This window comes from Pezoporus flaviventris, unplaced genomic scaffold, assembly GCF_033815535.1.
Source record: "Pezoporus flaviventris isolate CSIRO_AGI_PZ_B2104156 unplaced genomic scaffold, CSIRO_AGI_Pfla_v1 ptg000036l, whole genome shotgun sequence".
Lineage (NCBI taxonomy): Eukaryota > Metazoa > Chordata > Aves > Psittaciformes > Psittacidae > Pezoporus > Pezoporus flaviventris.
In genome coordinates, this window is record NW_026892584.1 from 38876430 (window position 1) to 38897476 (window position 21047).

Consider the following 21047-nt stretch of genomic DNA (forward strand, 5'->3'; position numbering starts at 1 on the left):
CTTCTGTATAAAAGACAAGTGCTGCTGAAACAGAGGTGCCTTGCTTACAGATCTGCTGATGGGCAGGGGTTTTGTTATCCCCCCAGATGTCCTGGTCAGGATCCCAGGAAGTGAGACCCCTTCTGTTCCGAGGAGAGCCATGGCAGGTGAACAGCTGCCTAAGCTGCTTATCTCAGGTGCTGAGCCTGCAAGAGGTGCTGCAGGAAGGGAGTGTCTTAGTATGGCTATAAATTTTAAAGTGCCCTGAAAAGTTTGGCGTGGCTCCAACTTTCCGTGCTTTATCCTGATAAAGTGAAAACATTTTTATTACTGAGCACACATATCTTCTGAAAATCCTGACCCTTGCCATTTTAAGTGAAGTGGCCAAATTCTGACATGCATCTTCTGTTGTTTGTCTCAGCCTCTGCTCCATGTGATATCATGTGTATGGAGGAGCAATTTAGTTTGGGTTGAGATTTTAAATATACTGGTCTGCTGGAGAAGGCAAGAGGAAGGAGAATAACCTGCACTTAACAGTCAACAACAGGCAACCTGGTCTAGTAGAAGCCGTTGTCCTTGGCACGATCTTTAAGGTTCCTTCCAACCCAAACCATTCTTTGATGTATCATCACTCTGAGGAATAATTCATCCCTGTTCATAGTATGTTGTCTTGTGCTTTATTTGAAACACAAATCTATAACAGATGCCCTGGGTACTTCCCTGAGAAATAGACAGACCAAAAATTCATAAAAAGCTGCCTACAAGCATTTAGTCCAAAGTCCTTTCCTTGGCATTATCTTTAATTTCAAAGATCATATATAATTCGAGTTCTGTTAACTAAACTGCTGAGTCTTTGCATTTTCTGTTGTGTTTTTTTTTAAGCAGCCAGCAAATAGGCTGGAGAGAGCAGACCTGCACAAACACAACCCTGTGCTGATCTTGGCTTCTCTTATCATAGCTCCCATCTTTATTCTCTGGCCTGTTCTAGTACTATGATGGCTTAGACATGATAATTGGTTTTTATGTATGTTTGGGGAAAGGAACCAAGTCCAAAGTACCTGAAGTATTATGAGGACTATTTCCTCTTATGTTCACTGCAGGTGGAATTATTTTCTTTGCTGCTGGCCTTCCTTGGAGAAGACTAGAAAACTGCATGTGCATGCAGTCAGCGATACGGAGAGCAGGTCTCCAGCAGCACCCAAATGCTAAGCTACTTAGCAGACCAGTTTTAAGATGCCAGAGACCACAAAGAGGCATGCTGAGATAAGTGGGTGAGCACTGAGTCCAGTTACTTGAATTTGTAACTATCTATCAGCTCAGCAACTTTATGCATCTCTCCCTCTTCACATTACTCAGTCACTCACCAAATGAACTTGTGACTGGTGACAGTGAGCAAAAACTATCATCGGGAAATAATTCAGAAAAGGAAGATAACAACTCAGTAGCTGGTATTTTTATGGTATTTTTCCAGTCCAAATTTACAGACAATACAGCCTAAGCCTCAGGCTGCTTCCAAGTAAAAATGTACACTTATGCCCATTTTATCCGTAAGAAAACTGGTAAAACTGACTTGACCTAGGAAAAGAGGAGGCAGAGGTGGGAGGACAGCCTCCTCTGCCTGCCTCCTGTCTTTGTTTTTAAGCCACCTTGTTCTTACAGGAACGTATCTGTGAAGCAAATTGTTTTTCACTGCCAACAGCTATACAAATATATCTTCAATACCATGTACTTCAAATCCTCTGGCACAGTTTATATCCACATGCAAAGTCAATGACTGGGGGAACAGGTCTCCAGCTGAATCTAAGTGCTAAGTAATTCAACAGTGCAGACACAGAGTATGATGCACCAGTTGGTAATGAATGAGGAGAGACAGCAGAAATAAAAACAGGAATATGTTGTGAAGCAATGCCACTAAGGTTTATGTACAAACACATTTTTAATATCCTGTCCTGTCTTCAAGGCAGCTTCCTGCTGGGTCACATGTAGGCTCCCAGCTGTCATATGGAACATGTTGTTGCATTAGTCACACAGAAAAGCACCCACTTCTTAGAAACTGAACGAACAGGTTTAGCAGAATGACTAATGTGCCTGTGCAAAAACATCTCAACTGCTCTGCGAGATGGGTGCTCATACGGCCAGGGAAAAGACAAGAGTGGTAAGTGAGGCTGTGAGCTTCATATTTTACTTGGAGACTGGTACTGTTAGTACTGGTATCTGGGTATTCTTTGTTAATGCTGAGGGTGTTCCTGAAAAGAGGAGAGGAACCTCAATTTTTCTCCATCGCGAGCCAATGAAAAAAGTCAGGTTAACATTGGAAGCACAGGATTGAACACCTGCTGATGGAATGGGTCTTTATTTCCACTAGGACAGTGCACACAGCTGACAGAGATTTACAGCAGAGATCTCTGAATTAGTAATGATCACGCTAGCATAGGTATCAGCAGTTCTTTGCCCCCCAACAATATGGGCATCTCCTCTGGCATTAAACTTGCTTTGTAGCAGAATTTCTAAGGGAGATGCTTTTGTTTTGCTTGAATGCATTAATTAACTCAGTGTAATTTCACTTGTTTTCCACTCCTGCAAGATAAAAAGTCTTGAATTCTTTTGTGTATATCCCCTCTTAACATAAGCTTATAATAATGCTGGTATTTAGAAAAAGTTCTCTCTTCCAAACTCATTGGTGCCAGGTTTGCCAGTTAAGTATACTTATAGCAATCTTTCCCATGTGATTTTAGCAGCTGATATCAAAGTCCTAACTAATAATGCTTTATAATTCTAGAGGTGAGTTTTTTCCCAAATTTCCAAGTAGCTCTGAGGTTACTAAAATAAATCAAATCAAATCAGCTACTTCCAAAGGGAAGAAAGACTGTCAGCTAGTCATAATGATGTAGCATCTCAGACATTTTTCACCAGTGTATAGCAGACATCTAAATGAGACATAGTTTGAGAATATTGAGAAAAAGATACAGACGCATAGCCTCTGGAGAGAGCACTGATATTGAACAGCAGTATCAGTAGTTTTGGGGCTTGTCACTGTTCTTACCTCAACAACTATGTTTTACTGCCTAATGGCTGAACTACCCCTACTGAAAAGGTTGAGAGTTGTACATTAATATCATAATAAAGAGTATATTATTGCTTGGTGGGGAGGAGGAGGCCAGGAAGGTAAGTGCCTCCCTCTGCTCCTGGCCGTCCAAGGTCATTGACTATGTATTCTGTTCATCAAAGTTCAGAAAATGCGCAAGAGGTCAGAAAAGAGGCTCAAAGTGCAATTGGTAAGTCCTGAAATCCCCTTGCTCCATCACAGCCAGGAATCATTCCAAAGTGCTAGCAATGTTGCCTGGCATAAAATCCTTTCCCAGAGTTGACTACAGTGGTGCATGAACTGTCACATTTCCTCTTTCTTACTGTAAAGATCAGGATTTAGAGGGAAGATTTATATAACATTTTAAAAGAACCATGACAGCAATGCTATTTTTAATATATATATACATATAGATAGATAAATTCACATGGGTGTTCATGTAGGGTGGGTGCTAATCTTGCTACTTCTAACTTTTCACATGATTTGTTACCAAACAGAGACTTATGGCTTTCTAAGAAGTGCCTGAATCCTTGCAGTGACTTCATGACAGTGGACACACACCACTGTGCTGAGGAGATTAAGTATAGAGAGATTGAGTGACTTGCCCAAAGCCAGAAAATCTGTGTCATTTCTTAAATTACTGCAATCATCTTCAGCCCTCTTGGAAATGTATCATTTTCCCTTCCCTTGGAAATGCATGTAGAAACATTACAACCTTCTATCAGCTTTCCAGAAGTGAAATCACTGATCACTTATACCTGGCTAAAAGTGATGCAGCTGCCAATGCACAAAACGGGTTCCTTACCAGTTTTGTTTGTTTTGCTGTGAAATTCCCACTGCAAATGTTTGAGTCCTTGGAATTAATTGAATTTTCATTAGTACCTGAGGTAAAGGACAGTGAAGAGCTTTGGTTTGAAAATCCACGCTACAGCTGGAGCCAGGCGGTTCCACCCCCTTCCCACCCACCATCACGCAAGCCAAGCGCCGGGCTTTGCCAGCTCAGCACTGCTGGTGTCACTCCTTCCTGTTCCGCAATGTGAGAACAGCCCTGTGACGTAGCAGGGTAACGCTGTTTGGGCAGCCTTTTCAGTCAAGGATTTATGTATTATAAATATTTATGTATAATAAATAAACTGGAAGGGAGCTAATGGATACGCACGAGTGTGGTACCACATAGCACAGGGGCAATAGAAAATGCAGCACATTATGGCAGCAAATCATGGCAGCAAATCTGGTTTGACGACCTATCAGGTGGTTGCAGAGTCCCAAGAGGACAGGCTTCTCTCTTGCTTTGCAGGATGGGTGAAGTTGGAAATGTCCTGGGAGTGAGCTGTGGAAAGAGAGAGGTAAAGGGATGCCCCTGTTTTTTGTCTCACCTAGAAGACGTTATTCGACACGATTACAAACCTAAAGTCTCCCTCTTCACGTTTCCTTTTGCTCCACATACTTTTATCAGTCCTTTAAACCTGCTGCTCCTGTAGCTGTGGAGCAGTTCTCTCTGCCTGGGTGGTCAGACAGCTGCCTCCTCCTGTGAAGCAAATGGAATGCTTTATCCATCATGCACTGTGCATAATTAAGGCCTTCCTCACTTCTCTATGACTTAGTTTCATAATTTCTCACAGATTGCTTTGTGTCACAGATTGCTTTGTATCATATGTTTGTATTGCTTTCATCTGATAGCACCTTCCACACTCTGCTGTCTCAAAATCCCCTGTGAAATTCAGCCATTTTGAACAAATCACTCTTAAACAGTTTGGTACAGGAGGAAAGGATTTGTGAGGTCTTTTTAGTGGAGTACTATCCCTTGTGGAGGCTCAAAGCATGTGTTTTGTGTGTTATTTCCCAGGGCAAGCTTTGAGAAGACCACCTGGGTTGGGACCAGGCACTTGTGTTCATCATAGAATCACAGAATGGTTTGGGTTGGAAAGGACCTTAAGATCATCAAGTTCCAAACCCCCTGCCATGGGCAGGGACACCCTGCATAGATGTGACAGCTTTTCTTTGCAAGCTGGACTAGCAGTGATCTCTCAGTCCTTGGACATTGCATCAAAGAGTGACAGGAATGACTCATATTTGAGTTGTCTTGAAGATATTCCTGATAATTCAGGATTTCTTTGGGCTAGGATTTTTGGGCTGTCTCTGTTGACCTGTGGCACTAGGGGGCTTGATTCTGGGAAGTGTTTCTAATGAGGCTGGTATCAGAGAGCTGGTATATCTCTGAAACCTGGAGAAGTGGGGGTGAAGGAGGAAGGTCCTTTAGCAAAGCATGAAGAACAGTGAGACCTCAAGGACTCCACACCTTTAGTAGGACTCCTGTCAAGGAAGGCTGCCTTGAGGATCTCTTTCTTTAGCAGGGAATCGGTCTGTACTGTTTGGGGCACGTCAGAGGGCAACAGCAAATGCAGTAACACAGGTTTCATTTCTCAGACAGCTTTTCCCTCATGCCAGATTGCACCTTCTCTGTACTTGCTTGTGTGTGAACACTTCAACACTTGCATGGGGCTTCTTTTCCAGAAGGCTCTGCCCTCACCGCCATCACGTGGGAGCTAGGCTGGTCGGGTCAGATCAGGTCACACAAGTCCAAGTCCTAGCCTGACGCCAGGAATAAAGACTGGAGGCTACAGCAGTGGCCACTGTGTTTGCCTGAGGCTCGTGTTACCCTGCTAAACCCTGTCAAGGCAAATGTCCCTGAAGTAGCTGTGTTATGAGCTGGCTGTCCCCAGCGACACCTTTATGAGACAAGGTGAAAGCCCCAAATTATTCTTCTTTCAAACGTCCACCTTGTGAGCAGCCTTTATTTACAGAGCAAATCCAGTCAAGTGGAAAATGGGACTTCTCCTGGTATACCTCAGTATCCAAAACCATTATCAGAAGGTTATCAAAATGCTTGAATTTGGAGTCATCTTTGTGCTACATAAAGCAAACTAGCATTTTGATAGAAGCAGTGTGAATGAAAGTTAGAATACTAAAAAGGGTTAATTTTCTGTTGCAAAGAGAAGGTTCTGGGCTGTGTTGGTTGGTTGTTTTACTATCTCAGAAGGTTTCTTGAGGAAGACCCCCTTTGAGCTGTTCAGCTCAGCTAAAGAAGGTAGACATTTTGCTTGGTCTTGTGACATTTCATGGGAAATACTGACACTCCAGTCAGACAGTGTGATGTGACATCCAGTCTCTATTTTCTTGCTGATATTGCACCAGTGCAATAAAGCAATCTTTTCTATTAAATACATACAAGAATCTTCCCCCCAACATGACACCCTGGCCGTGTGATGGGAGGGAACGCATGGTGACACTTTCATGTTGGAAACATAATGAATTTCTTCACTTTGCCTGGAAGTAGCTCCCAGAAAAGCCATGTTAAACAGTGGTGTCTAAACAGTGATCCGAAGGCAGCAGTGGCTGCTGCGGTGTGGCTGGCACAGCTCGGCAGGTTCCCCAATCCCTGCAGGAACCAGGAGGCTGAAGCCTCCTGGGCAGCCCCTCCACAGGGGAGTTGTGCTCTTGTCCCCAAGTGTCACTGACACAGCAGTTGCCACAGCCGGTCCTGCTGCTGGAAGGGGCCTGCAAGGACAGCAGCTGGGAATGGATGGTTGGAGAAGCGGAAATGTCACCTTTCCCTGCACTTGGCATAAGCGCGCTGTTGATGAACCATTAAAAACTGCCCTGGGGTCACCAGGTGTAACAAGGAAGGGCTACTGAGTAACCCAGTGTGTTTTAGCAGACAGATTGCTACCTCGCTAGATAATATTTTACTTCTGGTTTGACATTTTTTCTGTCTTTGCATGATGTTACACTGGAATAAGCTGTTCTCTCATGCACAGAAAATGTTCAGGGAAGGACATGTAAGAAATCATGGGAAACAAGCTTTTAAAATCCTTTAATTTTCAGTTCCCAGAAACTCTGAGGCCTCGCAGTGAGCTGTGCTGTAAGTCATTGACACATCAGCCTATCTAAAATAGGTACCTCACTGAGAAATAAGCTCTTGTGAAATGCGCAGGAGAGCACTGTGGACCAAAGTCCTCAGCTCCTCTCTGCAGCCAACCTGGGGGGCGATTAGCTGTGAAATTTTCTTTTCCCTTTGCTGCCAGTGAGCCTTGGCTCTGGCCCATGGAAACCTGTTCAAGAGGAGTACAATTCAGGTCACATCTTGGCAAGCCCCTCACTGCGTTAGGACTTTGGTTTCCAGGTTCACTGGGGGTAAAACTTCACCTCTCCCATGTAGATGTGGCAGCCCTCTGGTATGTGGCTGTTGTGCAAAAATAGGCAGTATGGCATTATCTTGAGCTCTTTACTAGCAGGTCTCTCTCTGTGCTTCTCTCTTTCCCCTGCTGAGAACACTGCCCTGTGCTGGGTGTAAATTAGGAAGAAAAAAATAGGTTCTGGACCAGACCCCTGGCAAAATCCACCTCCCATCTCCCTTGTGGGATAAAACAGTGGAGTATGGGCAGCAGTAATTGCGATTCCTGCTCCACCACTAAACTCAGCAAGGAGCTGACACTGGAAAGGAGATTGGGAGACTGAGTAAGAAGTGAAGAAGCAAAGCTCCTTCCAGGGGCTGGGAAAACTGGAACTACCCTGCAGTCTGAAAGGGAAACAAGCACATTGTATATGGTTGGATTAATTTCTGGGCTTCACCACATGTATACACAATGAGCAGGTAACAATTCATTGGGGAACTGGGTAGAGATTTAGGGTCAGCTCTGTGGGTTAGAAAACCCAAAGAAAAATCCGTAGAAAGGGCACAAAGAATTTTCCTTGATAGGAGTCTGCTCCATCTGAAGGAGGAGGGGTGGGATGGGATGGGGGAAGTGTCCCATATCCAGCCACACATGCCACTTCTCCACAGCACAGGGCAAGAGTGACTTCTGGCAAACAAGCATGCAAGCCTGTCTTCTAGGGTTAATAAGTACAATGGGGAACGGTCCCTTCACATCCAGCTTTATCCTGCAAGGCACCACCCCTCGTGATTTTCCAAGCAGAAGGGCACTGGGAACAGCGGCTCTGGCACAGCGTTGCAGGGCTTCACAGGATTACTTATTCACTGTGCCTGGAACAGCTCCAGGCTTCCCCTCTCTGCCTCCAATGTGCAAATTCATCAGATATCCACAAGGCTCACAATCCCTAGAGGCAAGAGAAGACAGTAGGAAAGGGATTCATATTCCAAATCACTCTCTCCGAAGGATCTGCGGGTCTCTGGAAAGGCTGAACCAGTATCCGTCTTTCTTCTACCTCCCTAACGCTTAATCGGGGTAATTAAGGCAGCAGAGTCAGTCTGGATGGATTTCATTGCCGGGGCCATTGGAGGTAAATACATAAGTAGTGCTTGTTGATGAAAGCAGATTGCTGTGTTTCCTTCTTGTCCAGCTAATGGGCAGGTCTCATTGCAGAGCTGAGAGTCTTTCAGTGGGGGCTTGTTAAAAGTGCATTCTTTACTAAATGGAAAATGTCATCCGAGCAGGTTCACAGTGCCACTGGAGAGTCAGTGCTGCAATTTGGTCAGCTGAGGTCATCACCCTGCAGTCTCCTCCAGTCTAACTGCAGTGGGGCAGAGCAAAATTCTGTTTGGAAGAGGCAAAGTGGAACGTGTTGTGTGCAAATACAGATGGGCTAGTACTGCCTGGAGAGCAAAACCTCATGTGTCTGATGCCTGGGGGTGCTGGTAGGCTGCTGGGGTCGTGGCTCTGGAGGACTGAGGATGGGAATTGTGGGACAGTAGGGAGGAAGCATGGCTTTGTTGCAGTGAAGAAGGTCTGAATGAATGACCTTTGCATTATCTTGGGTTAAGATGTATTTCAGTTGTGATGGTAGTGTCAGTGCAGGCATGCTGCAGAGCAGGCTTTGATCTGGGAGAAAGTAGGTTAGTTGTAAATAAAAAAAGTAAAAGGAGAAAAGTGTTATTTAATTCCAGCCGTTTTCAGAGGACATGCTGCTCACACCCAGCTCTGCTTTAAACAACAAAATATAGCCACTGGTTTAATTGCTTTTTGAAATCTTGTCAGATTAGTGGAGTATCAAATACCAACACAAGAGCCTTGGCATTGCTGCCAGAAAGGCCAGGTAAACCTGAGACACCGAGTCCAAGCCTGGATATCTGATCTCACTGAGCTCGGCTGGAATTTGGCAGTTTCCCTCACCAGGTACAGCAGCCTGTGGTCCTGGTGCAGATGTGCATTTCCTGGAGAGCATTACGATGGTTTTTACCCTGCAGCCCCTTACTGCTCATCACCCAAAATGTGCAAGTAGGTCAAGGTCTGGTGTCTCAGCAGCATCCAGCCCTGGAGGTGCCTGTTGCTTGGGCTGTTGACTTTCCTGGGGTACTGGGGGTCCCTGCTTGGCAACAGCCTTTCATGGGAGAGGGGGATACAATTAACCCCTCCATGACAGCCTCCCTTTCTCCTCCTCTTTCCTTACTGACTTCAGAACACCCAGTGGAGATGGGAGCCCTGTGCTGGGGCTAGCAACTGCATGTCCATCCTGTAGGGATCCACCAGAACTCCTCTGAGACTTCATGTTAATGGTGGGGCATTGACGATTGCATTGCTGTTTGGACTCCTTTGCTTTTGTGAGCACAGTTGGAGCTGGGTCACTTAAGGATAATCTTGTTTTGCAAGAGAATTTGGAAAGCTGAAAACAGTTTCAAAGTGACTGCTCACCTGCATTCTGTCCCCACTTCTATGCAAAGCCATGGTTTGTGTGGTGCCCCCCATCCTGGCACCAGCATCATGTGCTACCCAGCCATGCAGCAAGCATCTCCCATGGGTGCCCCGGAAACAGGTTCAGCCTGGGAGGATGCAAGCTGGGGAACTCCAGTGAGGACCAGAAATGTCTGCATGTTTTAAGGCACTTTACCGATCTCAGGGTGTCAGAGAGAAAGATTTTCTATCCTGTCATTTGTGTCCAGCTCATGGCTTTTCTAAGAGGGTTAGTGCAGACAGAGGTGTTTTCTGGCATACTTATCCCTGCTGGGAGCTTGCACATAAACATGTGTGAGGTACCTGTGCAGGGCTTTAGGGCCATGGTCCCTACCCCACCATGGGACAGCTTCCTGGGGTGGGACAGCTTTCCTGCAAGAACTGGGATGTTTTTGGTGCTGAGCTTATTTTATGGCTTATGTCAGAGCTGAAGCAGTTTTCATGTTCCTATAAGGGCTACAAACCCAGCTGAAGTGCATCAGACAACTCAAGAGGCAACACAGATAATAACAGAGTTTCTGTTTAGTAAATTACATTCTTGTGACCTTGACCTATTTTCAGAGTGTTTTAGAGAAAGTGTGGCTTAAGCACCTCTGATAAATGGCTGAGATGCTGCTTGTTTTAATCGCATGTAACTATCCAGCCTGGCTCAGGCACGTGCACAAATATAGCATCTCCTCCACAGAGCTATTGCTTCTGTGGCCATGGGATAACCTCAGCATCTTCAGCCCAGGAAACAATGACCTACTGTGACTCCAGATGGAAAAAAAAACATGAAAGGAACATGCTTAATGACTGTGGAAACTTTCAATAACAAGCAAATGAGGCTGCATGTTGGAGAAAGCAGCTAATCTGTAAGGATGTCTTCCTTGGCCAATAAAGCTGAACAGGAGATTGGACTAGAAGCCTCAAGAGATCCCTTCCAACTCAATTTTTCTTATGATCTCATGTATTTTCTAGCCCTGCTGTAGCAGCAGCCTGAGCCATGACAGGTGATGGATATTGATGATTAGGGCTATTTATGACTAGGATATGACTTGACCCTTATGCCAGGTGTAAAGAATTGGGAAGGGGAAACTGAGGTTTACCCAATGGTTTTAGGGCAGCAGGGTCTGTAGCATGCCCAGGCTTCTCCACATCCTGCTGCAGGGTTACATACCCAGTCACATGAAGTTCAAGGATAGATAAAGTAGTCCACTTATGGAGGGAACATGCTGTCTTGTCCATGCAACTAAAGCAGCTCCTGCTGGACACTGCCAGGGTCACATTACTGGGTGGAGTTCAGCTTGCTTAGGGTATGGGTCACTTCTTATGTTCCCAGCTCTTCACAGAACTTTGGAAGCTGTTGTCTACCCATCCAGCATAGGGACCATTATCCCTGCTTCTCCATGGGTCTCTAAGCCAGGGGGTCGCCAACAGCTGGGAACTGTGGCAGCCTGCTGGGCTGCTGCTTCCTCTCTGCTGATTGCCATTGTGGTGGTCACCATGCCAGGATCCCTTCTTCTTTGAATTGCCTTGTTGAAGCCACCTGATTCATGAAGAGACTGTGAATAGCTGAGTTTTGAACCTGCGCTCTGTGTGTGTGTGTGTAGGGGATGCCGCAACCTCTGCACAATACCTGAGAACATCTCAGATAAAGTAGGCATAAAAAATATCTCACTAATCCCCAGAATGATCATTCACCTAATCTTGATAGTTATTTTTGTCACAGCTTGTGCAGCATTACTCAGCTGGACTCCCACAGGATCTCTCCCCAATATGCATGCTATACATTGCTGGTCTTACTTGATTCTGCTGTGCAAACGGGGTGTGTGTGGGTCATGCTGTCTTCATCCTGGGCTATTTATACTGTGTGACATTGTGCAGAGCCCTTCCTTGGCCTTTGATGGACTTGGCTGAGCTCCTCAGCTCTGACAAGTTAACTGCTGAGTGCTTTGGCTCTTACGGAGTTTGGTTCATGGCAGGCTATGGTTGTTTAGAGGTTTGGGGGGCTCACATCTCCACTTTGGTGGCAGCAGTGAAAAACTTATCTTTATGGCCTCCTCTCAAGAGGATTTTGATCGTTGCTGGAACCAATCTGCATGGAAGCCCTTAGGACTGAGAAGCAGCAGGAAACAGCCTGGTTTAGGGCAAACCTGCCTTGTTTTGTCTATGTTGCTGTTGTCTCTGCAACTTAATGTGTAAACTGGGCAATTTCTGCAGAAGGGAGGACACTTAGTATCATAGAATCATAAAACAATTAGGGTTGGAAAAGACCTTAAGATCATCCAGTTCCAAACCTCTTCCATGGGCAGGGACACCTCGCACTAAACCATGTCACCCAAGGCTCTGTCCAACCTGGCCTTGAACACCACCAGGGATGGAGCATCCACAACTTTTTGTCAAAGGCTGATCCAATCAGCCCTGGCTCCTGATGCTCATGAGCCAAGGCTCTTGAGCCTGTGGGTCAAGCCAGTGTTGAGCTGTGAGAGGCTCACAGTGACCCTGTGTCGCTAGTGTCTGGTCAGCTCATGGCCACTGCCTCTAAGGCTGAGGAAGGCTGAAGCTGATGCGATGCCAAATCCTTCTGTCTGGGACAGGGTGCTTGGGCCAGGACACTGCACCTCTGAGGTCAGGGCTGTCACATTGAAAGTGACTTATGTGCTGCTCTTCTCTGGCTGGCAGGGTCCATGTTTGCAGGCTGTCTCTGCCCAATGACAGGGAATCCCGGATGGTGCAGGTGGCCCTGGGTGACTTTGTGCGTTGTCACTCTCTGCTCCGATTAGAAGCGTTGCTCCTTCCAGCCATATTATTCTGCTGGTATATTCCCCCTCGCTATCTCTCTTCCAGCCTGATCTCATTTTAGTTTTGGAATACAGAAGGTGGACCCATTTTTCATCTTCATTGCTGTTTATCTGGTGGCAGATTTGATATTTTTGAAGAATAAACCTCATTTTTCTGCAAGCAAGATACTGTTGGTTGTTTTCGCCTGAGTAACACACTTGGGGATCGTCTCTCGGTGACTCACACCAGCAACTGCTGATTTTTTTCCAAAACAAAGTAGAGCATTCCAGAGCTCCCAAGCTGCCGTGTAACCACACGTGAACATGCCCTGTGAAATACTTGTGGCTACTAATACTTTTCAGTATCTTGGGTTTTGTGTTTTTGTTTTAAAAGAAGGACTCAATCAGAAGTAGTTTCCAACCTGTGAGCCACCATATGTGTACTGTATCTTTGACTGCCTGGGTCCCCATAGGGCTTATCCAGCACTTTTATGAACTGATCTCTAAGTAACTCATATGGATGTAGCTCTGTCATCCCCCAGCCTGATTTCCTCTCAGATGACTTTGTGATTTATATACTAGGAGGAAGTTAGCTGGTCAGTCTCTTCATCATCTGTTGATGTACAATACAACAATAGATATGAGATGGATTTAAACCAGAGCTGGGAAATGCAGCGATGTAAGGGCAGGAATGGGTGATCTCTTTGTTACTGTGACCAAGAGAAGTCCACATTGGAGCTCTTTTACTCTCCTTATCTGCCATTAAGGCAGTAACTTTGTCTCATGGGATTAACATGTTTCCAACTCCAGTGGCTATTTTAAGGTCTCAAAAGAAGACCGGGTGTCGATAGAGGATTGACCCCCTCATATGCCAGACATGCCATCAGTGCTGCAGGTGGGGATTCAGCAGGTGTGCAGGCCATGCAACCTTTTGCACACGCAGCACTGATGCCTCACTGCCCCTTAATCCTTCTGATCCCTGAGCAGCGGAGGGCAGGGGGCACCACAGACCAGCACCACTGGTTGTCACACCAGCCTGCCAGGGCTCCAGCAGCCTTTGCTTTTGCTCCTTGTTCTGCTTTCTGAAGCAGTGGTGCGTACAAGAGATGAGATGTGCTCCAGAGGCTTAGCCCAGCATGGTGCCATGGACCCTAGTACCCAGTGAATTCCTCACCCAAGGTGCTAGATGTGCTTTGTAAACTTGAGCCAGGGCACATCCAGTCCCTGGCATGCAGGAGGCAGCAGGAATACCTCTTCTGACCTCCAGACAGAACCTGTAATGTGTGAGGGTCATCCCTCTATTATAGATGTCCTTGTGAGAGCTGCTTTTATTTTCTAACATTTCCAAGTTAATCATGGAGAACCAAAATTGCTCCAGAGACCCTCTTGTGTGGGTGGGCACTCTGCACCTCACATGAGGATGCCTGGTCATAGTCCAAAGATGCGTTACTCCCTAAGCTGAGAGAGGGAACAAAACCAGTCCAATATACAAGTAATCCCTTCAACCTTCCTTCAGCAGTGCTATCAGTGTTTCTCCCAGTCCCAGCTTTCACTGTGGTGTTATTCCTCCTGATAAGTTTCCCATGACGCTCGGATTCCTCCTCTGAGCCTTGGTCATGCAGAGAAATCTGTGCATTCTGCTCTGTCATTCTTGGCCCAGACGTCAGCGCTGGAGCTCGGGAGAGGTCTGGTGCCAAGCACGGCGTGGCTCCGAGGCTGCATTTTTCTGTCATTCCCCTAATGCCTTTCTCTGACAAGGGAAAACAGTCTGTTGTGCCATGTGCTGTTAACCATCTCCTATACGCTCTCTGTTTCAGGTGGTCTAAGCACAGCAGTGGGTTATCCGCTGGACACAGTGAAGGTACTTGTTAGAGCTTTATTTCTTGACTACAGATTGAAAACAAACAGGACCTTTGGCTTTCCCCCTCGTTTTTAAAAAAAAAACACTATTCCCATGACAATGCTTTCATTTTCGTTATGTCGACATTTCACTTTATTTGGTTGTGCCGTTTTTCTCTTAAAGAATTAAAGAAGTCAATTGTTTGGTGATGCTATTTTATGGTTAATTGTCTGGTTTGCTGCTATGGCATTTGTTGATTGTATTTTTTTTCAGTCTGATATCTGCATTTTATATTTGCTCCTGTATTTCTAGGTCAGAATTCAGACTGAGAGGCGTTACAATGGGATTTGGCACTGTGTTCAGGAAACATACAGGACAGAAAAAGTAAGTACCTCCCATCAGAATTTCTGATAGCAGTTATGGATCCTTGTTTGAGATAAACAGAGCTGCCTCTGCCAGCTTGGGAAGGATGGGCAGCAGTTGCATACAGTCATTTTTTGGGAGAAGGGTCAGGATGAAACTTAGCTTTGCCAATGATCTGTAAGATGCGAGTAAGTTTTGGCTCAGCTATGTGTGGCCAGTAGGTGCTTTCCCATGCCATTCCCTCTTAAAAGTGTTTTTTTTCCTCTGTTTCCAACTAGGTTTGGGGATTTTACAAAGGTATGTCTGCATCAGTCCTCACGGTCTCAGTGATCTCTTCTGTTTCATTTGGCATGTACAAAAACTTCCTTTGTGGCATCTGCAAGCTGCGATACGGGGCAGCAGATGTGAAGCCATCCAAGCTGGATGTTTTTCTTGCCGGCGGTGCTGCTGGTGCTGTCCGGGTAGGTAAACAGATGGAAGGGAAAGCACAAGAAGAGATCTTGTTAGCAGACACAGGAGGCTGGAAAAGCAGTGAATGTTTGCTGTCCAGGAGGCTTTGTTTTCACACGGGGGTCATGCTCTGCCCCTCTCTGGTCAGCCCTGCGGCATGGCTGATTCCTGCTGTGCAGCTCATGCTGGATTTGGTTTAGAGTGCCAAAACACTTAAGAGCATGTTGTTAAGAATGACATCGGCCTTGGCAGCACAGACAAGGAAGTAAAAACAGCCTGGGCAGCAAACTTTCAAAGTGACTCTGATGGTGTGTTTGTATGCAAGACTTAACTCAGTGTGTTACAGCACAAGCCCAGTACGGTGTTGCTGTAGAAATAGGTGGTACATAAACTCTGCCTTGTCAGGACTCAAAACTCAGCAAGGCATCACTGAGAACTGATGCTGCCTGGCAAAGGTGCATGATACCAGGATAGGGAGGTGAGGCTGAATCCAGGAACAGTTTCCCATAAGCAGATGGATTTCTGTGAGCATCTGCAGGTGCTATGAATGCAGCAGAGCTCACCCCAGTGACCCAATGGCATGCTGGGCAGAGATGCATATCCAGTCACAGGCAATCCTCTTACAGAACAGTCCAGATGGTCAGGTTTCTAGATGTTTCCTAGCAGGCAGTGACTCTACTTTACACAGGCTGATTTTTTTAGTCTTTATGGCCTTGGTTCCAAATATAGATACAAGAGCCCTGATGTATGCTACCCCATAGCTGAGGACATCCCCTTTTCATGCCCATCTGGTTTAACAAGTTGTTACAGGTATATGATACCTTCTGTTGATTTCTGCCTTGCCTTCCACTCAGCATGGTGCAGCTCAGACATGTATGTCCTGCTGCTGCTGGCTGAGATTTAGGACAAACAGAGGGAAGGAGGCTGGAACTCCCTGGCTTCAGAGAATATTATTGCCTGAAAAGGTGGGAGACAAGCAATTTGCAGGAGGGGGATCAAACCACTGTTTAAATGTGAAGGGTTAAAATACCATCTTCTGATGTTCCAGGTTCTGTTTATGGCTCCTAGTGAAGTGGCCAAAGTTCGCATGCAGACTCAGAGGAACCCACATCCTTCCATCACATCTCCCCAACCTGTTTCCAAACCAAAGTACCGAGGGTCTCTGCACTGTCTGAAGGTGATTGCCAAGCAGGAAGGTTTTGGGGGTCTGTACAAGGGCTGTTCTGCATTACTCTGCAGGGATTGCTTTTCTTCTGCAATATATTTCCTCACCTATTCTGCTCTGTGTGACTGGCTCACACCAGCTGGGAAAAATAAACCAGGTAGGCACCAGAAAGCATCTGGCATTACCTGCAAAAGTGGCTTATTTAGTACCACACTAAGAGGGAAATCAGGCTCTCAGCAAAAAATCAGCCAGTGTCTATAAAATCTCACCCAGATGTGGTCTGTTTGCTTCTTGGTGCTACAGGGCCACTTTGCTGGCATGACCTTGCCCCTCAGCAGCTACTCCTCTCCATACAGGAGGGGTATTTATGGCATGCTCTGGTGCCTAGTATGTGGGTATGAAATCATCTTAATGCAGAAATAGGACATAGAACTAGAAATGAAACATGGTCAAACCTCCCAGGAGTCATCATGGAGCACAGGTCAGGATCAGTCCAGAAGTCCAGGGGCAGAATTAAGACACTTCAGTTTCATGGTTGTGATTTGGCTCTGAAAAAAAACCCTATCCACTTTGGGAAAATATCAAATAGGTGACAATTCTCTCTAAGAATTTTAAGAATCAGTAGATCCAGCTGAAGAGAGTGTGATCAGCTTTCAGGCTGCATCACATCTAATTTGTGCAGTGTTAAAAGCATCATGTAGGCAAAAGCAAGCTGTGCAAACCACAGCAAAAATGCTGTGAAATCAAGAAGCACATGGTTTGTGTGAGATCACTGGAACTGGAAGAGCTGGACAAAAAAACTGCTAAAAACCACTGAAGTTAACATTAGTTGACAAACCTGAGATGCTTGTGGCCATATGAGTGCAAGGCTGGGAGTTAACTGCTCCTCCCTTCTCTCTCCTGCAGATTTCCTCGTTGTGCTGCTTTCTGGTGGTTTTGCTGGAGTCCTGGCCTGGGGATTTGCTACTCCCATGGATGTCATCAAATCACGGATGCAAACAGATGAATCGGACCAGCACAAGTACAAAGGCCTTGTCCACTGCATTAGGGAAAGTGTGAGAAAGGAGGGTGCAAAAGTACTCTTCAAAGGACTGGGTTTAAACTGCATTCGTGCCTTTCCTGTGAACATGGTGGTGTTTGTAACGTATGAAGCTGTGCTGAGATGTACAGATTATTATTTAAACAAAAAATAGCTTGTTCCACTCTGTTCTGAGGTGTGTTTTATTTAGATTGTTTTTTTGTAACATGACATCCACAAACAGCTGCTGAATGCTGTCTCCTTTCATGGGCAGCATAAGAAGCATGGACATTTCAGCACAAAGCTGGATGACCGATAGCTTTGTCCTGTTCTTATAGGATTACAAACTCACCAGGGAGTCTTGGACTTACAGACAACCTCCCTTTTATCTTGTTAATGTATTTAGACTGTATCCACTGCTTAGGCCCTTGAAACATTTGCAAATATTGATGTTCTAAAAGGCTGCTAGTCTGATTAGAGATTTTGGTAAAGGATTAATTTTGTTTTCTACTGGCACAGAAATAGATCCTCACAACCAAGGCAAGGGTTGGGGGCAGTCTGTGTAAGATTCAATACTCTCCAGCGTGTGCTCTTCACATATAATGCCCGTATCACATTCACTGAGTAACCTGCATATTTGTGCTTCAGGCTGCAACTTTTCTTTCACAGCTATAATTCTCCCAAAGTACTCTACAATTATACCCCTTTGGTGGCAGTGATATTATTTAATGAGTGGCAGACACGTCCTGTTTACATAATTGTACTAATGGCCTCACTGAAAGTGAAGCCAGGCACAGTTTCCCATAAGCCATGTGATTTCTCCTTGTACAAACCCGAGCCCTACAGCATTAGTAACCCTACAGGCTGATGGTACTGCAGCTCTCAAGAGCTTGGCACAGCTCTGGAGACAATCTGTTCTGATCCTGGGTAGGAAGAGATGCAAAAGCTCCTTGCTTCTCAAAGGAAGGCTGCCATAAAATCTCCACACTAGCAAGTTAAAGGAAAGTTGCAAAGTTGTAGAGTATAATTAAGATGTACAACTTTTTAAAGGTGCATACTCTTCTCCCTTTACACTATGCTGTCAGGAGCAGCCAAGTGTTTTTTTGTCATGGGTATGTTTCGAAAGAATTTCTGACTTTTCTATCAGCTATTTTTCACAAAGGTAGAAAGCTTCATCAACACATCACTTGAAGAAAACAAAATCCACACTATTGCTTCAGAAGATAAAAACCCTAAACCCAGAAATACTTTTATTTGCTCATCCTGGTTCCGGATACAGCACGTATTTTCTGTATCTGCTTTAATCCCTAGATGACGCCATCTGGAGCAGACTGGATCCAGCCTCTGTCAGATTCTGCTGAAAGTGCATTTTTTGGAGGGAAAGAGGGAGCCTGTATTTTTAGAGTTCTAACATTCAGGGTTGATGTCCTTCTGGCCCATGGCCACTTTTACCAGTTAACATGGCTCTGACTACACTGACAGCATATTTGCAGCAAGCAGGACTTGTCAGCTACCCCGGATGTATAAAAAAGGCTCTTGTGCTAGAACAAGTTTAAAAATCTCAGGTGTTACTAGGAAAGAATAAAGGGAACCTCTTCAGCTCCAGACAGACCAGTAAAAAGCTCCAGAAATGGCCTTCTGAGATTTAGGCCTTCAACTGGCTTTTTAAACATGCTCACAGACATGTTATCCACCAGTCACTAAAGTTGAGTCTACCCAGATCTTGCAGCTGATCCAAGAGCAAGGTTAAAACACCAGGCAGGGTCTCCTACCCTCACCTCTTTCTGCAAGGGGTGCATTTCACTGAGTGCTGTCCCACCTGTGCCTGGTTGTTTTCTGGAATTGAACTCCTTTAAGCTGTATTCTTCTCAGGCATCACGTCCTCTGAACACAGACAGTTACAAAATGCTTGCAAATCAGACTAAAGAACCATTTACTGTTTTAGGCAGTGCTGATACCATCCATGGTCAGCCCAAAGCTTGAAAGTAAAGTAGCTCAGCTTTCCTAACTGGCTCAAGCATTCAGATAACTAAAAATGTCTCTTCCTGTGGGTGTAACTGAAACAGAGCTGGTTTCAAGAAACAGCAATTACAGATGAATTGTAAAAATGAGTGGGAATGACTGCAGAAGCCAGAACTGTAAGCCTCAGGGTATGCAGCACCATGTAAAAAAGTAGGTTCTCATGTGGCCTGAACAAATGCTACACGTGAGGTGAGTTGTATCTCCAGGCAGGGTATTCAGGAAGGTAACCACTTTGCAATCCATCCTATTCACAGCCCTTTACAGGAAAAAGATATACAGCATATGGGGGACAACCTGCCTTAGAGCAAGAACTCCTCTGATTCATGCTGATACAAACTATCAACAGGTACAGGAATTGACTGTAACAGTCCTGTAAACACAGGCACATAAGCATGAACTGATTTTTGTTTAACAACATGACACACTGTTACATACTATGTACTTCACCAGACGCACCCCCAAGCCGGGTGTTTGGCTTCTGGATTTCAGAATTTAACTGCTTTCTTTTCTGATTTATTTTACCTTGACCTTCAGCTGCTCTGACAATCATAGAACAATTTATTCTGACAAACTAGCTAGCTGAAGGCCAGCTAACAGAAAGAAGACACCACATTTGTTGTGCTGAAGTTGGGTTTCTTTGCTGTAGGGGACTGCAGCCTGCTGTATAGATGTTTTCTTTTAGTAACAAAGTTGGTTGCCTTGAAAACAAGTGAATTTTCTTTAGAAGAAAATGTGCCTCTTTCTTTTAGATGGCACATTCTGCCTCATGTTTTCATGTTGCTGATAGTTCCTGTTTTCTCTGAGAATGTTAATGGAGATCCAAGTAGGTTTCAGGAGGTCTCTTGGTGTCTATGGAGGAGTCATGTGAGGCTACTTGGAATCTGTGCTTTTCAGACAACAGCAATTGTGGAGGATCATGTTTCCATTTAAGTACTAGTCTTTACGCAAAACCTACTGAAGCATCATTGTAAATGGGTCAAATCAACCTTGCCCTATTTCTGAGATGGCTGTTGTGCACAGGGAAATTCAGCATCAAGTCTTGTTTGCAGTCAGTTAATCTGGAGAACTGACTCTTATTAGCTTGCCCTGGGAGCAAGCTGAAGTCCACCTAGTAGGATTGGATAGAGGGGGTTGTAAGGCACCTTATTTCACTACTTAAACGGCACTGGACATCAAAACAAGGTCCAGATCCATGAGATGACTAAATCAACACCTAAAAGAGTAGGAAGAGAGGTCAAAAATAGAGTAAGTGCAAACAAAACCTTTTAAAATAAAAGATAAATAATAATAAAAAATAGATTAAAAAAAGAGTAAAATCAAAAGTTTAATGTAAACTTCTATCTACATTTTTATTACAGTGAGATGAACAAAATATGAGCAAATTGAGGAATTCTTAGATATTTCACACCTACTTTTGAAGACTGCCTTCTCTTGTCTTTTAAATACTTCTGGGACTTGAATTGTAACAGCTTTAGGAATTTGCTAAGACTCCTCTGAGAAACTAGAAAATGTATCATTTCAGAAGCATGTTTGTAAGAATTCACCAGAGTACTTGAGTAAGGCTCTTGATCAGTAAACAAATACCAAATAATTTCGTTATCACTTTATTTTCTAGAATGTTCAAAACAGTTTTTAACTTTTGTGTTATAAAATCAATCCATATGGTTAGTTAGA

General features: G+C 44.8%; 1 protein-coding gene across 4 annotated transcripts; it reads left to right on the plus strand.

Annotated features, from left to right (window-relative positions):
* The first annotated feature begins 2046 nt into the window (after positions 1-2046).
* On the plus strand, positions 2047-17539 carry SLC25A47 (solute carrier family 25 member 47). 4 transcript variants are annotated; one of them, XM_061464014.1, is made up of 6 exons: positions 2047-2134; positions 14333-14376; positions 14668-14739; positions 14997-15179; positions 16217-16490; positions 17240-17539. In XM_061464014.1, exons 1-6 carry the CDS (start codon positions 2062-2064, stop codon positions 17524-17526), a joined length of 933 nt encoding a protein of 310 aa, XP_061319998.1. In that variant the 5' UTR covers positions 2047-2061; the 3' UTR covers positions 17527-17539. The 4 variants fall into 4 exon arrangements, with proteins under 4 accessions (XP_061319998.1, XP_061319999.1, XP_061320000.1 ...); XM_061464015.1 differs by lacking the exon at positions 2047-2134 and adding an exon at positions 8052-8365; XM_061464016.1 differs by lacking the exon at positions 2047-2134 and adding an exon at positions 8491-8720.
* Positions 17540-21047: the final 3508 nt, after the last annotated feature.